Source organism: Rhyacophila brunnea, unplaced genomic scaffold (genome assembly GCF_057557595.1).
Source record: "Rhyacophila brunnea isolate RB1 unplaced genomic scaffold, BYU_Rbru_1.0 scaffold_19, whole genome shotgun sequence".
Taxonomy (NCBI): domain Eukaryota; kingdom Metazoa; phylum Arthropoda; class Insecta; order Trichoptera; family Rhyacophilidae; genus Rhyacophila; species Rhyacophila brunnea.
This window is the reverse complement of record NW_028232848.1, coordinates 16426512-16443095: the sequence shown is the minus strand read 5'-3', so window position 1 is coordinate 16443095 and position 16584 is coordinate 16426512. Positions and strand designations below refer to the sequence as shown.

The 16584-nt window shown below is 34.2% G+C and overlaps 1 protein-coding gene across 1 annotated transcript in view; it reads right to left on the bottom strand.

Moving 5' to 3' along the window:
* LOC147072778 (uncharacterized) overlaps positions 1-15239 on the bottom strand; it is a 69253-nt gene extending 54014 nt beyond the window's left edge. Inside the window, exon 1 of the mRNA XM_085945818.1 lies at positions 14945-15239. Within this exon, the coding sequence (XP_085801944.1) occupies positions 14945-14970 (26 nt within the window). The 5' untranslated portion in view covers positions 14971-15239. The remainder of the gene's footprint in view (positions 1-14944) is intronic.
* Between the last annotated feature and the right edge of the window lie 1345 nt (positions 15240-16584).

Genomic DNA, 16584 nt, shown 5'->3' with positions numbered 1-16584 from the left:
TCTATCATTTTATGTGTATCATTTTTTTATTTATTCAATAAACGATATAGTTACCAATGTACTCAATTGATTTTTTTTATATTCAGTAAGTATGATTTAATATTCAATATATTTGGTTTATCACGTGTACAACTAAAAAGGAATAGCACGCGCCACGAATTAAAAAAATCGGCTTATTTTGGCACGCCGATCAAATCACATTTGCTATCCCTGCCCTACGCTATTTCCCAGCAAAGTAAGTTCTTCCTTAGGCGTACCCAGCGAAGCTCTAAGTCTAAAGGACGCTTTTTGTTCTTATACGCTAGAAAAGATGTTATATTATGTGGTGGATGGAAAGCATGCTTATTACTTAACTATCTTCATGATCTTCTAGGAATGACATTATCGACAGGTGCGATTTTTTATAATATTGAAAATTTAATACCTTTTGATAATACGTAATTACTCTTGTTTTACATAGCAGTATAATATCCAAATTACCTATTTTATTGTATCGTATAATTTATCCGTTGAAAGTTGGGAGGTAGTTATACGTAACTAAAAACAGAGGAGAGGCAATGTACGGAGGGAGAGGTTCACTGACTAAACCGGCAGGTGTTGGATGCCCTCTGCGGCGACAGGTGTAGAGAAATAAATTGAACCGAGTATCGTAGTCACAGTGCGTGACAATGACAATGAAAATCGCTAAGTAGTTAATCTCCTTATAGGTTAACTTATTGCTTTATTTTTTGAGTTAGCGCATACAAGAATTCTACATAACAATAGATATTTTTTTAGTTGGCGCTGCAACGCAATGTCTTTTTTACGAGAAATGATTCTTAGCCATTCGCTCAGATTCGATTCATGCACTCGATCCAAATATAGATTGAAAATACATGTGCCATGTGAAACTTTTTGCGTTGCTCTCCGTTCTAGAACATAGAAAATTGCATATAATTTTCGACCTATTTTAATCCAGATGGAATTTTTGTTCGAAAAAATACTTATTTAAAATTGGAATATTATTATACTGTCAAATTATATATTGTTAATACTAACACCGACTAATACTTTTAAAATCAGTAATTTATTGGTGGTTTGCGTCTAAAATAATATGTAGTTATCTTCTATACCATCAAAGAAGGAAACTCATATTTATCACACTAACATAATTCAGAAACACCTCATAAGTAATCTTGAAAAAAGATATGGTAACGGGCGGGACTCGAGTCTGCATCCACCAGATTCCGACAAATGTGTTTTAAGAATTTAGCCACCGGCACCCTACGTCATTTCGATTAAATTAATTAATAGTCATACGAATGAAACGTTTTTCAAATTTCATGCATATTGGCTACCGGGTTTTGTGGTTGGTACCAACCAGTAAATATGTGGCTAACTTTATCCCTAACCGGCGTCAGGATCTCTTGTAATTTAGTCTTAACGTACTTGCGCATGCCAATACTTAAAAAAACACTATCTCTTATTCCACGAATAATTGTATGCGCATACATAACTAAAAAAAATGTCACTTATATGAAGCTCGGAAAAGCGCTACCGCGGTGTGCGCGCTTGCTAATCTGGTGGTGCTTGGATTTAAATACGACTCGTTGCCTTCGGTTTTTATTTCGTTTATCGATTAAGTCATGGCGGTTTTTCATCAGACTCGATCAGAGGAGAATTATAGGGCATAAAAAAGTTTCACTAGAAAAAAACAAAACAATCCATGAATTAGAATTCGAACCCACGACTCGCGCACTTAGAGGCGAACGTTGTGGCATTAGTGAAAGTATTATTTCTAGTTTATAGATATTTCGATTTATAAAAAATATTTTTTTTTTGTCATGCAGTTTATGACATAATTTTTGCAGACATCTTTGGAATTGGTGCACGTATTCATATACATATCCGTTATATGGATGTGCACGGAGATATGCGCTAGAAGTCCAATAAACTAGTAACCCACCATATTCGTCATATGATATGCAAAATTAATTAACTTTATAGCATGCATATGCATATCAGGTACCAACAATAGGGCCAAATATATATAATATGACATAATATTGCAAATAAAATGTACAATTATTTAAAAAAAAACTATTTTAAAAACTTTGATAAAACGGCGATGTCTGCGAGAATAATAGTAAAATAAACACAGAATGATGTAAAAACGACAATGTTGACTTTGAAAGACCGAAAAGACGTCCAGGATAGGATGCAGGAGCTTGCAAATGAAAGCTACGAAGTAGGTTTATGTCTCGAAACGAGGGTAATAATAAGCTGCTTTGATGACCCAAAAAATGATCAAATACGTATATCTTGGATATTTAATGTCAATTGACGGAGATAAATTCATACTTCCTCGTCATCGAGCTTGCTCGCAGCACCAAACTGACATGGAGCGCATTTGGACGCCTGAATAGTATCTTCAAATTGACCTCCCATTGTGCCTAACCGTCTGCGCCAACATAAACCACCGAACGGTATGTACGACCCCCACTCGCCTGTTGACCTTTCCGCCGTAGTAAATGTAGAAAAGTTAGTCGGCGCGATATGCCTGCGCGGGGAATGAAGGGGTATCCTTATATAAAAACGCAATCATGGACGGTATTATTGGGCGCGCAGACTAAAGCGTAAAATGTTCCATCAGTTTGTGCGATCAGTGATCAGGTATGCATGTGAAATATGGACTCTCAATATAAGAGAGATCCAAAACCCACGTGTATAATACTACTATAAATAGGTCGGACATATTGTACGATAAGTGGACAGCAGACATACAGTGGTGGTACTGGGGCACTAAACTACCCCAGTGATTCCCTAAAACTCACTGGATCGACGAACTCCAAAACCGAGTAGAGTGGAATGAGCAACGGGAGACCTTCATCCATCAGTAGATCAACCCTAGCCGATGATGATGATGAATTTAAGCAAGTCCGAGTATCAGAAAAGCTAGCATAATTAATTGTTTTCGATGAATGGGTTACATAATACTATACAATGGTATGAATACACGTAGGTAAATTAATTAATATTAACAATACGTACTGGAATAGGAAATTTCGTAAGGAAAAATTTACATAGTGTTTCTTAAAACAATGTATATTTGTATACAGGGCTGAACCCAAGAGTTGAGTGACGACAAAGTAATCTTCGTAAAAAGTCTGCTAAGATACCTCCGACCTCCGCACTGTACAGGTCCGTACGAGAGTTTTTGTTTCTAAGTCTTGTTGTTTAAGTACTTTTCAACCATGTGTTGTGTTCACCAACTATCACAACGAAATCCTTCCGCTAGTAGTTGACCAGTTAAATAGGATTATCTAATAAATTAAAATGTATTTTAAGTCATTCGATTTTGCTATTCTAAAGCGGTGTACCTATAAACAGAAAAAAATTGGCAACCTCATAAAATATACCTACTGTCTCATAATTTATTTTAATAAGTAGGTACATAATATATTATATTGTTTTAAGGATTGTTACGTTAGCTATATAGAATTTCATTTTTACAACGTTTTTCTTAGCTCGTATTCTTAATTGTCCGGTGGTTCTTTGTCCGGTACAAATCTTGTAATCGATTTTTAACTAACTTCCCGACCAGCTAGACATTTGAAACTAGAATATATCAGAACACGATGCCAATGCATTTTTTAAATACTTTTAGCCATCTTTAAGTAGAATTGAATTCATTTTCAGTTAATTCTGTTTTGTATGAAAAGTTATTACGACACCATTATTGGTTGCTGTTTCTGGGGTCCTAGCAACTAAATTATTAATATATACGTGCGTTACTATTAAAATCAATACGACATGTCAAAATGACATTTCAGTATTATTTCTATCAAGTACAATTTTTTTTGATCGTTTAAGCTACTCAAGCCAAATTTATATGATTCAACAGAAAATTTAAAAACGTTGTATATAAAGAGTTATTTTTATCTTATAATTATATTGCTTTAATCCGAGTTTCAATGGGTGGGTGATGTTGCAGTCTTCAGTATTTAATAAATTTAATGAATACCTTAGAAAAGTCCTCATCTATAACGATGGGTGTATCATTATTAAGCATAAAATTTAGCTTAATAATGCTGTCGATTTAATGAGAAATCCTTAGGTTCAATGAAAATTGATCGTAGACAATATATTATTTTAATTCAAGTTATTTCCCATTTCTATGTTTACTTAATTATTGCTGCATTAATGAGGTATGAAAAAATATAAAAATCACATGGTGCTATAGGCATCTACTCATTAATTAGATACATGGTACAGTGTTTATTAATTTTCTTTAAAATCAATGTTAAGTTTAGTAATGGTTTTTTAAAGAAGCTCCTGTAAATATATCCGCGCGCACTATTGTCCGCACGGCAACCCTATACCGACGCCGTTTTCTAAGTGAATTATTCGTTGAATAAAAAAGTTTATTAAATTATTAGAAAGTTAACACTTAAATGTGGAGAGGTCCTGATGGAGGCTAGTAGGTAGGTACTTTTTATTGGCACCTTGATTCAAACCACAAAAACAGTCGCCAATATTAGCGAAATTTGAGAAGCGCTTAAGCTGCGTAACTGTTAGTTAATATCCTCGTAATTATTAGATAAGGTGACAAAGTTGGGAAAGCACATTGGTCGGAATCCGATAGATGCAGGTTGGTGTCCTGTCCATGGCCCCCACAAAGGGGGGGCTGACAGAGCTTTAGCCTGGGGGCCCGGCGTAGCAGGTCAACCAGTTAAGTGAGATAAACATATCGTACATTTATAAGCTCTAATAGTAAAAAAAAGTCGCCTGCGGGGCCAGATAGAATTGCATTTTATAATTATATTTAGTGTGTTTCCTGACTATTAAAAATGATTATTTATCCAACATGGCGAAGGGTCCCATGTAACTTGGCTATCACAAAAAAGGGTCACGATCAATCAGTGATTCATAATATGATGCTGAGTGCCGACAATATTCAAGTTGATTTATTTAAAATACCAAAAATCGCTAAAAATACACGGCATACCCTTTATTTTCATTTTCACATAAAAAAATACACGGAATTCCACGGAATATCTATTGGAAAACACTACTATAGAACATTACACTGCCCTTAACCTTAGCGATACGTTGGGGGGCCGTCAAATATCGTGGCCTGAGGGCCCGCTTCAGGATGTGGGGGCCGTGGTCCTGTCCGGCATTATATTTTTAACAATATTAAAAAATATATATATTAAGTAGTATGTATATTTCTGATTTATTTATATTATCAAACGCTGGACGACTGTCAAAAACATCGTCTTCAATCAATTGGGGGATAAACATTGGTTTTTTCAATATTAGCGTTAGTAAACAATTAAGTACATTTTTTTGTTCATTTTCGAAACATCAAGTGTCATACGAAAATGCAGAGACCGCGCCTCATCGGCCACGTGCAAAGAATGCCGGAGGAGTTTCTAGCAGGGTGGGCTATGTACGCAACCCCTGAGAACGAGAGAAGACCCAGAGGTCAAACTGAGATGGCTGGACTGTGCTACGGAAAAATTGAAGAATTAACGGCCAATGCAACTGAATCGTTCTGGACGATGGAAGTTTTTGAAGGAGGCCAAAACCAGCCAAGAGTGGTAGTGCCATAAATGATGATTAGGTACGGCCGAAAAATATATTTTATTTCGATTAACGATTCCGTGATTGTTGCTCTCGATTTATTATCCGAGTGCGACATTACGCTTTGACAGGCCCTAGTGAATTCTTGAGTTGTGCACAGGTGTACTGTTCGGAGAGCTGAGCGGGAGGTAGCGCGTACACGAGAGCAGAATGATGTGCAGGCGAGCGTGCTTCCGGCGACATGCAATAAGTACTCGCAGGCGACCCGACAATCGCCGGCAAACCGATTCGAACAGATACAACCTCCTCGACCCGTCTCTCCCCGATCGTTGCGGTCTTCTGCGGCTCCGATTCAATCAACGCCCATCCCATGGACTGTTTTGATCAAGATTGGGCACGGTTTTGGTACATCGCCATGCCATGCTCATTAGTCAATTCATTACCTGCGCATCTATAGTCAGGCAGAGTGCAGAACCTAACTATATCAGTACACCAAAATATTTAACTCATTTGGTACATATACACGACATTGCCGTTTAATTGAGATATTGTCTTTTAATAAGTACATATTATGTTTTTTACATTGATCAATTTGAAACTGTACCAACGACAGAAAAGCACAGCAAGATATAGTTATCTCTTTTACGAATATCATCTTATATAATATTCCCTTGTATGTATAATGCGTTATTACGAGTTCCCGAATATCACCCGTATTGCAAAGGATGTAAAATTTAATTTCCATGCATGGTATTGTCACTTCTAAGGGTGTCAGAAAAACACTGTTTATCGCATTTGAAAAGATCAATGGTTTTTTATAAAGATGTATGGAATCGGTGCGATGGCGTTTATTTCAAATCTGTCACAAAGCAATATTGATATAATTTTCCTTCATTTAAATATTTTAATTTTACGTTCATTTTACTTTCATTTAACGATTTATGTAGGTAGGTACTAACGATTATCAACATTCATTAGCGATGTGTTGATTGATTAGCAGTGTTTTCCAAACTGTACGCGAAAACTAATAAGTAAATAATATATAATTTATTAAAACACTTTCTGAGAGAGTATATTATAACCAAATAGAAAAAATCTTTTTTGAAAAAAGTAAGCCACCCCGGCCGGGAATCGAACCCTGCATCTCCCGGGTATACGCCCCATCCGTCGCATTTAACCAATATGCTACGGCATGACATCCTAATTATGTGGAGGTATGTCGAATCTCCACAGCCTACCTCCACCCTTCGACACTGCTATCTTCAAATGTCACCTTACATTTTGTCTTAAACGTAAAGTGTTCAACTAATGAATATTACCAGTGAGTGGTCGTATATGCATGTGAAACATGGACCTTTATGTGAGAGAAATCAAAAAATTATGAGTGACGCAACGTAGCACGGAAAGGTGTATATTGGGTGAAACGCGGAAAGTCCACAAAATAAGCCAATGGATAAGGAAGCAGATAATATAGTATGTACGCGATGTGATAGAGGTCACCAATTACAGGACAAATGCAGTCAGTCAGTGGCACCCACTAAAAGGGTACTAATCGACCACAGGGATGCCCTCAACACATAAGCTTCGGTGGTTGTACGCAGCAGTTAAGAAGTATGAATCAATAAGATTGGAAGTAGCCAAGGGAGTCTTTTACCCAACAGTGGATCGCCCCTGGCTCATGATGATAATATCACTCCAAGGTAAGAAAGATGCGAAGCGAGAAAAGGGTTAAATTTAACAAAGTAACGGTTTAAAAATGTGCACAAGGCACGCATGATAGAAGTAAACCTTCATTTAGAAAACGAACAAATTGTTTTCTTAAGTTTGATAAATACATTAAGTATAGTTGATGGGTTGTACATATTTCTATAATCTCATTTCAGAAACAAATTTTATAACCTAATTAAAATTTTAATACTATCAACGCTATTTAAAATCTATACAATATTCCAACCACTAAAGTTATTTTATTATTATTTCCAACCTATAACATAGGTACTTATTAAATTTGATAAACGAATTCATGGCTTTAAAACAAAATATCATCGATTTCTCAATCACAAAAAATACACGCAAACATTTTAACAGCTTCTGGGTACTTACTTACTGTAATTTCTGAGTGGTCATGATTTTGGTCCATGTCAGTCGAACATATTTATTTATATTGGCACATTTACATGTGTAATAAATTAAATTAAGATAATCCACAAATACAGTAAGAGCATTCAAACGTTTTCAAAGCCATAAATTGTTGTTATGAATACCGTAATAATTAAAATAATGGGAAGAAAACTATGTGTAGGTACTTGCCGTATGGACGTTTGAATGAGAAGTTATCGAGTTTGTTTCAAACAACTAATGCACGGAATCCCAACCCATGACTCGCGAACCCCAGAGGGGTATCGCAGTGATTTCTAGCGAGCCGTCAGATGAGCTGAACTAAACTAAAAGTATTAAATTTGGCATGAATAGGCACACCATAAATCTCATTTTTAAGATCTTTTTAAGAAGCCGCTTCAAAATTTACCCAGGAGTCCCTAAATTTCAGAATGGCGGAGAAAAATTAAATTTCATATTTTTACCGTCTGATTTTATAAACTTTCATTTTGGGTATGTATTTTATAGTGCCGACTCCTGAATACAAATTTGATGTTTATTTTAGCAATGTCATTATTGATTATCAGGTATTGCATAGAATGTTTTATGGTACAAAATTTCGTTTAACTTCAAATTAGTTTTTAATACCATAAAACATGTGTCCAAATCAATGACATTAATATGGACGAATCACCTGAAAAAGAAAATGACACTCACTTTATTGTCGGGTCTACCGAATGGCATAATCTATTCTAACGCCATTACAATAAAGGTGATATTGCTATAAATTCCTGATGCTTTTTGTTGGGTCTACCGAATGGTTCGGTTCGAACGGGTTCGCTCAAATGAACATTGACATTAGAAACACTGCTCTAACGCCATTACAATAAAGGTCATATTGCTATAAATTCCCGATGCGTGATATCGCATAATGAAGATTGCGTGACGTCTACCTATACATGCGAATTTACTTGCTAGCGAGTGCGTCGTCCATTAATAATGTCATTGGTCCAAATTCAAAATTAATAAAATCAGAAGGCAATTATGAAAAATTAAATTTACTTCCTCCATTTAGGATATGCCGATTCATTATTTCGAGGTTCATGCTTTTATGCAATGGCCACAAATCGTTCGATTTTTCGATCACTGACGCTGTACTATATAGAAAGCCTCATTTTACAAAGTCACTTTAAAAAAATACAAATGATTCTTAAGTAGAGGTGAAAAGTCTGATGTAGGTACTGATACAATTTTGCTACTTATACATAGCGTAGAACTTCCCTACGTCCCCTTGCCTACCAACGCCCCCAAAGGCAATTGCCAACGTTTTTGGGAGGGTGTGTGTGCTGTATATAAATGAATACATACAAGCGATTGAATTAGGTATATTGTGATATTATTATAGAACGCAATGAGAAAAATTGTTGCAATTCTATCGAAATGTCAAAACGTGTAATATTTCCTCTTGTTGGAATAACTAATTGATTAATAATTTATTTATTTAGTCCTCATAGAAAATTTTACAAGCGACTGAATTTTTGCTTTATGTAATTCATTTTTTTATATTATAGAAACAGCGCCTAAGTAGGGTACCCACTGGGGTAGATCGAACTAATCGGAACAATAGGTCGCGACAAAATAACATTTTTTTTTACTCGAAAACCGGAAACTTGCGATTTCACTTCATGGAACTCGGTTCGAGGAAACAAACTAACTTGCCATTTCTAACTGACAAAAACATTTCAAAAAAAGAAGCGGCAAAATAAAATTCCAACTTCGAAAAAACAGTTCAAGACTTTATTTAAGTTCCAAACGTAGAAACTGACCGCGGACATCTCTTTTTTCACAGAACAAAACGCGAGACGGAACATTTTCCAGCAAAAGCGTTAAATGTGAACAAATGGCACATCGTTCACACCAGGGCCGAATTAATACATTACGCACATTTTCACACGACCTATATACATAATATTATCAATAATTTTCTTTAGTGTTATCTTTCTTGGTGGTAAGACATTATTATTATTATCTTTATTAAATTTATTATGATTATTATACACATTTATAATATACTATTTGGCGTATGCATATATATGTAACAGCAAACTGCATTCAAGCTATTTACTGCAAATTTGCATGCATAAACCTAATTTAAATCTGTCGAATAGTGACGTCACGTCGCTGACGTAATACGCGTCATGATGTGGCTAATGTTACCAACTTTTAAATTTAAATTTCCCGATAATTAATTTAAAATTTTGAAATTGTGAATAGGTGTAAAAATGTGCAAACGGTACCATATAAATTTAATAATTATAAATAAATAATTATCATGAACTTTAAATAATTTATTTGTTATAAAATCATATTTGTTTTATACTTCTAAATGCACAAAATGATAAAGTATACCCAGTAAATATTTCCATAATATGGCAATACAGCTTCGCGGACTCATTGACAATATTACGATCTGTATACATTTTTACAAGCATTTAGCATCATTTAGCATCATCATGAATAGCACAACGGCATGTTTCAAGTCTCCTACTAAACGCTTGTTGTGATGAACTCATTTTAGACGTATATTAAAGTATTCCGCATTCCTGTACGCATCTTCGTGACGTATGCATTTTTTATAGTTTTCTTATTTGGCCGATAAACCGCTTACTGCGTTGAATGCGGTTCAAAAGTGTATGAATACGGCAGTAAGACTGGTTTCGTCAATCAACGTTAATTGACATGTAATACACAACACATACATACATAGATCATAGATTTCACTTCTCGAAGTCTATTAACATTATTTTCGGAGGATGTTAAGGAATTGTTTAGCAATAAACTCTCTTAAAAATATTTTGAAAATAATAAGTTTGGTCAATTTACCCACTAGAATGCATAGCACGGAAATAATTTTTAAAATATTTGGCAGTAAGTAGGACTATTTTTTTTTCAAAACGTGTTTTCGCTGCCCTGTAAGAAAATACAATATCATGATCTCGCTCCCCCCCATCTACAATTTTGGCCATGATTATCAATATCATATTGTATTGTTGCGATATTGCAAAATGATTCTATTTATTTCAACCTGTGCTTAGGATTTAATATTACTATTCATACTATCGACCGAAGGTACTTGATGGAATTTGACTTTAAATCCATTATAATATAATTTTACATTAGAGATTTTGATCACTCACATTTCTGATAGCTACTTTTGATTATACGGGAGAGGAGTTGGATTAAAAATTAATATAATTAATTATTAATTAAGAACTGACAGTAATAAATAAAATTCCCTGCCGGACTCTGTAAATACAGAAGCGAATATTTTCATACCGTGTTCAATAAAAGAAGCAAATAGATGATTATTTAAAATTCGGACCTGGCTCAATACCCAGCCTTTATTTTTACAATGAATTTTATCGCCAAAATAACTGGACTGGAAAAGTGACAACGGCAGGTGGCGCTGTGTGAGTAAGTAATCACTCACAAATAATAATATTATCATTCGCAATAAACATAAATTAAAATAAATATAAGCAGGCAGCTAATAATTAATTCAGTTATACTACCTACTGTGGACAATAATTACATGAAAGGAGAAAAAATAAAAAAATAAAAATACTTTGATATATTGACGATCAATCATAAATCATTTTTGTAAAATTTAATTTTAACTTCATTTAAAATCATAAGAAACAATATTTAATAATTGACAGAGGTATGTGACCATGGTCCCCAAAAGAGGGGCGCTGACATGGCTCTAGCCATGGGGCCCGGCGTGGCGGATCGACCAAATACATGAGGATAACACACATCACAAATTTCTATAGTAAAAAAAGTCGCCTCCGGTACAATTTTATTTAAAATATATTAACATTTTAAAATAATATGCCCTTGTACGATGCAATTTTTACTTGGATTAAAAATACAAGTTAGGCTAGAGCCCTGTCAACCCCCCCCACTTGTGTGGGGGCCATGATGAAAGCCTGTTTATTATGTCCGTAAATGAACCACAACAATTTGTGGCATATCTTACATTTACTGAAATAAGTAAACAATAGTTTCTTTCAATGCGCCAGCGTACACAATAATATTTTCATATTAATTCGAACACGCCACAACGTCTAAAAGTTAAAACTTAATCCGAGCGCCTACTCAGGCGAAAATCATGTGTAGGTATGTCATAAACAATGTTTTCCAACCGGTCGGAATACACAAATACATGAACATTGGTAGTATTATTCAATGTTAATAAGAAGTTTTGATACAACTTTCGAACAGTTTGTATACAATGTTCATTTGCTCACGATTTGATGTACCTTGGTCTGGACTAGGAATTAGTATGATAATATCAGTGAACTGAGATTGATTGATGGCGATGATGCGAGTTTAATAACTTAGCTAAGCAAGTCGGACCAACGAAGATTCCGAAGAAGTAACTTATTTGTAAGTAAGCAGTGATGGTCTAAAAGGAAAGGTTATGTGACAATTTAGTCAATAACTTTTTGATGAAGATGGGTTGACACATTATGAGCAACACTAGTCAAGTTGTATGTAGCTACTTATCTACATTCAATTTGGGTAGTGGGTTTGTAAATGCATATGAAACGTGGTGAAACCTTTACTCAGTCACTGTCACTAGGTATTTGCAATCGGTAAGTAGGTACCTACGTGTTTTTAATCAAAACACCTGTGACCGCATTAAATAGATGCTCAGCTAAATAAGATGATACAAATGCATAAAAAATCTAACCAAAACACATAATTCAGGATAACGTGCGCGTGGATACTTATCTGCTTTTGCAACCAGAACTTTTGATACGTATCCGTTTTTGAATTTGAAATCGTCGATTAATTCATCTCACTAATCAAAAGTTTGCTGATTAATGTTAATGCAATTATTTTTTTATATATTTTAATTATCCACTTGCTCGTTAATGCCCCTTACTGCCTACACAGAAACAGAAATGCCTCTCCAGATTCGTTCATCTCCTACCTAGAGGGAGGCTATATCGTCAACTCTGGCAAACTGTGCTTTAAAACAGAGCGTTGGAGCGGAGCTCAGAGCAAGAGCACGAAGCAGTGGAACAATGGGGTTTTACCCGGAGCACCGAAAATTTGTAGTGCTCCACTACTCCGGATGTTTTTTATTATTATTAGTTTTTCGTCTTAAAATCTAATGAAAATATTATATTTGACACTAAGACGAATTCAAGTGGCATGTCGAGTTGTATCCAGTATGCCCACTACCCAAGCAATTGTCGAGTGGTTATTTTCAGTGCCTATTAAAATTAATTCTAAGTGAAAAGAGGCAGATAATGAAAAACTATTTGCTGTAGGAAATTTTGTTAAATAGAATTAATAATAATGAAAATGTTGAATAATAAACCTTGTTTTAAAACTACCTACTTATTTTGTTTAACATTTACCTAACACCTATTGAAACTTTTTACCCGGAGCAGAGCTGGAGCAAGTATTAGGTCCCGGAGCGGACCGACTCAAGAGTCCGCTCCAACCCTCTAAATAAAACCGGTGGAGTGTCTGGGTCATGTCATGAGTCACGATAAGTGACAGCCCATGAGTAGTCAGCTGGGCAACCAGCGCGCCAAATAGTCTAGGGCCGGCCCCGACAAGTACCAGAAAGTTTTTACTAGCAAGATTTTCTGAAGAGGATATAAGTTTGAGATGGCGGCCACAAACTTTTAAATGTCTAGGGACCGTGAAGTATGCAGTGATATGGAATCCAGCTTTCAGTGATTGGAATAATTTCCATGAGGGACAGTTTGATGAAAAAGTAGACTACCTATCATTGTAAAACATTCCGCAGTGTGAAGAGGATTTAATCCAGTAAATAATAATAAGAAAAAGCGATATCTTAGCAAGTAGTAGATAATTAGCATTCGTATGATCTGTATTCTGTATTATAATGACGAGAGAAGATCAATAAAAATAATAAAACACTTCGGTCTATTATTTATTGTTGGCCGACACGCACCATCAACTAAATATAACAAGTCACGACATAAAAAAGCCTGTGGAGCCTCCACAGATCTAGTTATCAGATAAATATAAATATTCGAATAAGTAGAATTTGTATTCGATATCGTAACTCCTCGATTCCTTGTAACCTGTTTATAAGTTCGCGAAATATTGTTTTGGAATGAGTTGGTAGTTTCATACTCGACAATTTGGAAAAGTACAGTGACAGGTGAATAAATCCTTACGCCACCCCTTTATTTAAGTGTCATGGCCGCTGCGTAACAAACCGTAAAATATGTATTCAAAAAATATTACATTATGAATACCTACAATGTACATGATTATCAAGAGGTAAATCGTAAAACTGACGTTTGTCATTGTTCTAATAAATTTAAAAAAAAAAACGTTTTGGAAGCCAATTTTTATGTATCATGTAAAATTAGATTACTAACTAAATTTAGTTTGATCTAAAAAAAATTGTCGCCTTATATTTTTACAAAATTATTTAGGTAAGTACCTACTTAAATTTATTCCAACATCACGTAGTCGGAAGATGGCAACCTGGGTAACCAGTAATCACAATCACTAATCAGCCTTACTATTAGAATACTAATAGCTAATAGGTATAACAGATTTGAAAATCTAAATTATTCGAAAATAAAAATATTAGTAGGTACTTATCTATAGCAAGATAATATGACATAATGGCCAGGTCACGTAAAGGTAGAAGTAGTGTATGTTCCTATTGTTATGTTGTTTTTTATACGCACAATTAATTGTTTGAAGATTAACAATATAAAATAATGTTTTATTGTGCAGAATAATATATTATAAACCCCGTTATCCTAACGATGTAGACATTTAGATCACAGATAACGAAAACAATACAAGAAAAAGCGATAAAGTTTATTGTTGCTACTTACTGGAGGGAGAAAATGCACGATTACCTACTAAAAAATTAGCACATCACTGTTTTTATCCATTGGTTTGATAATATTATAAATCACAAAAATAACACGCGTACAGACAACATTGCAAATAATATGTCTTTATAGTATTGAGTATTAATCAATCGGCAGCATGTTACGATTTTATTTCAAACTAACAATACATTTTTATAGCGGCTTAATTATGACATTTTACAACAACAATGGGGGTCTCGATTGAGCATTGTCACAATTATAAATTAATGCGATGTACGTATCACAGACAATATTTTGCACAAGTTAAATAATAATAAGCAAAATCGTATTGTGTGCGCGTTTTGTAAATACGCATTGGATATTTAATTACTAACCTTTTTAGCCATTTGAAAACTCTCATTTTGCCGGTTGACGTTTTTTGCTGTCAAGAGGTTATGTTGAATAAAACAAATCACCGATCATTATTGTTATAATGTAGAATGACAATCGAAATAAAAAGCGTTCACGAACTAAATATCACTTGTGCGGTATTGTCACACACTAAGAAAAGTGTATGAGGCTGTATTTTGTGCAGTATTGACAGAGATCATCTTATTTGATACATAACTAACTTATTCGTGCAACAGGCGGCAAGCACCAACCGCTCGCGATAACCGTCAATCGAAAACTGAAGTAAACGTAATAAAATAAACACACTCCGGAAGTAGGAGAACCACCGCCATTAATTTGAAATAACAGACTATAAAAAATAATTATTTTGATAGGTAAATCAATTATAATAAACGTCACGGATGTGTTTTTTGTCTCATTTATAAAGGAAAGATAATAATATGAGGTAAGAGACAATAAATTTTGTTCTATATTTTATGGTCTTTGGGAAAACATAAATTTTTAATGGATTTTTAAAGGTAAGTACTACCTATGATATCTATGGTACCCTACTACCTTGTATCAACCTATAATAACTGAATTATATTAACCTATTTTTAGCACTGTCACGCTAGACTTTGATTTTATGGCTGTTTGAGGTAGTACGTCGGTTCCTAATAAAATAGAAGACAGATAAAATTATTTGATTATAACATTAGGTACCTACCTATTATTATATTTTATAGTCAAATAAATTTCTACTAGAAAATGACTAACATCGCATCAAAATAACGAGTTTACGATGTGGATAATATGTGATTATTTATTGTGGAATATTATGCAAATATGTCTGCAGAATGTGATATTATTGGTTCAGCAGAATAACTACTGTTTTTTTTCTATCGGCCTAAGTTTTTTGTCCAGAATATATTTAGGAATTATTAAAATCTAACAAAATTATGTGGAGTGGGCAAGCTAAACATTACGAACTTATTTATTAATATACTTACCTACATATAATTAATTATTCTATTTTTATACAATATTAAAACCAAAATTAGAATTTTCCACTATAGGTACCAATTTTATTTTTTATTAGCAGCAAATCTCACACCACAGTATATTTGCTCACATAGGCAGTTAGTTGTTGTTCCGGGCAGTTAGTATGCATATTAAAAATATACATAGGTACCTACATTAAGTATTGTGCATACAATTGAGGACCTTGCATTAAAAGGGGGCAGATCCAATTTTTGGCCGTTACTCTTTTTTCACCTACAATAATATAACAAAAAAAATATGCTATTGTTTGATGTATCACAGACAATTCCGTCAAAAAACAAGCATGTTATTGCGAAATTTGGATCTGTCACCTAGGTCCGTTTGGTAACAAGGGAGCAGGTGAGAACCTGCCCCCATATTGCAACGAACAAAATAATTTTGCTATAGGTACATATTGCTTTGTAATGCATTGTTAGTTGTTTAAGAGTTGATTAATAGTGTTTGAAATACAATTTTTTTAATATTATTGTGTTTTATTATACATAACAATAAACATTATAGTAAAATTTAAACATTTTGCTGCAAAATGGGTTGCAGATCGAAACTTTCAAAATTCGCCAAAATTCTAAAACTTATTTATTTA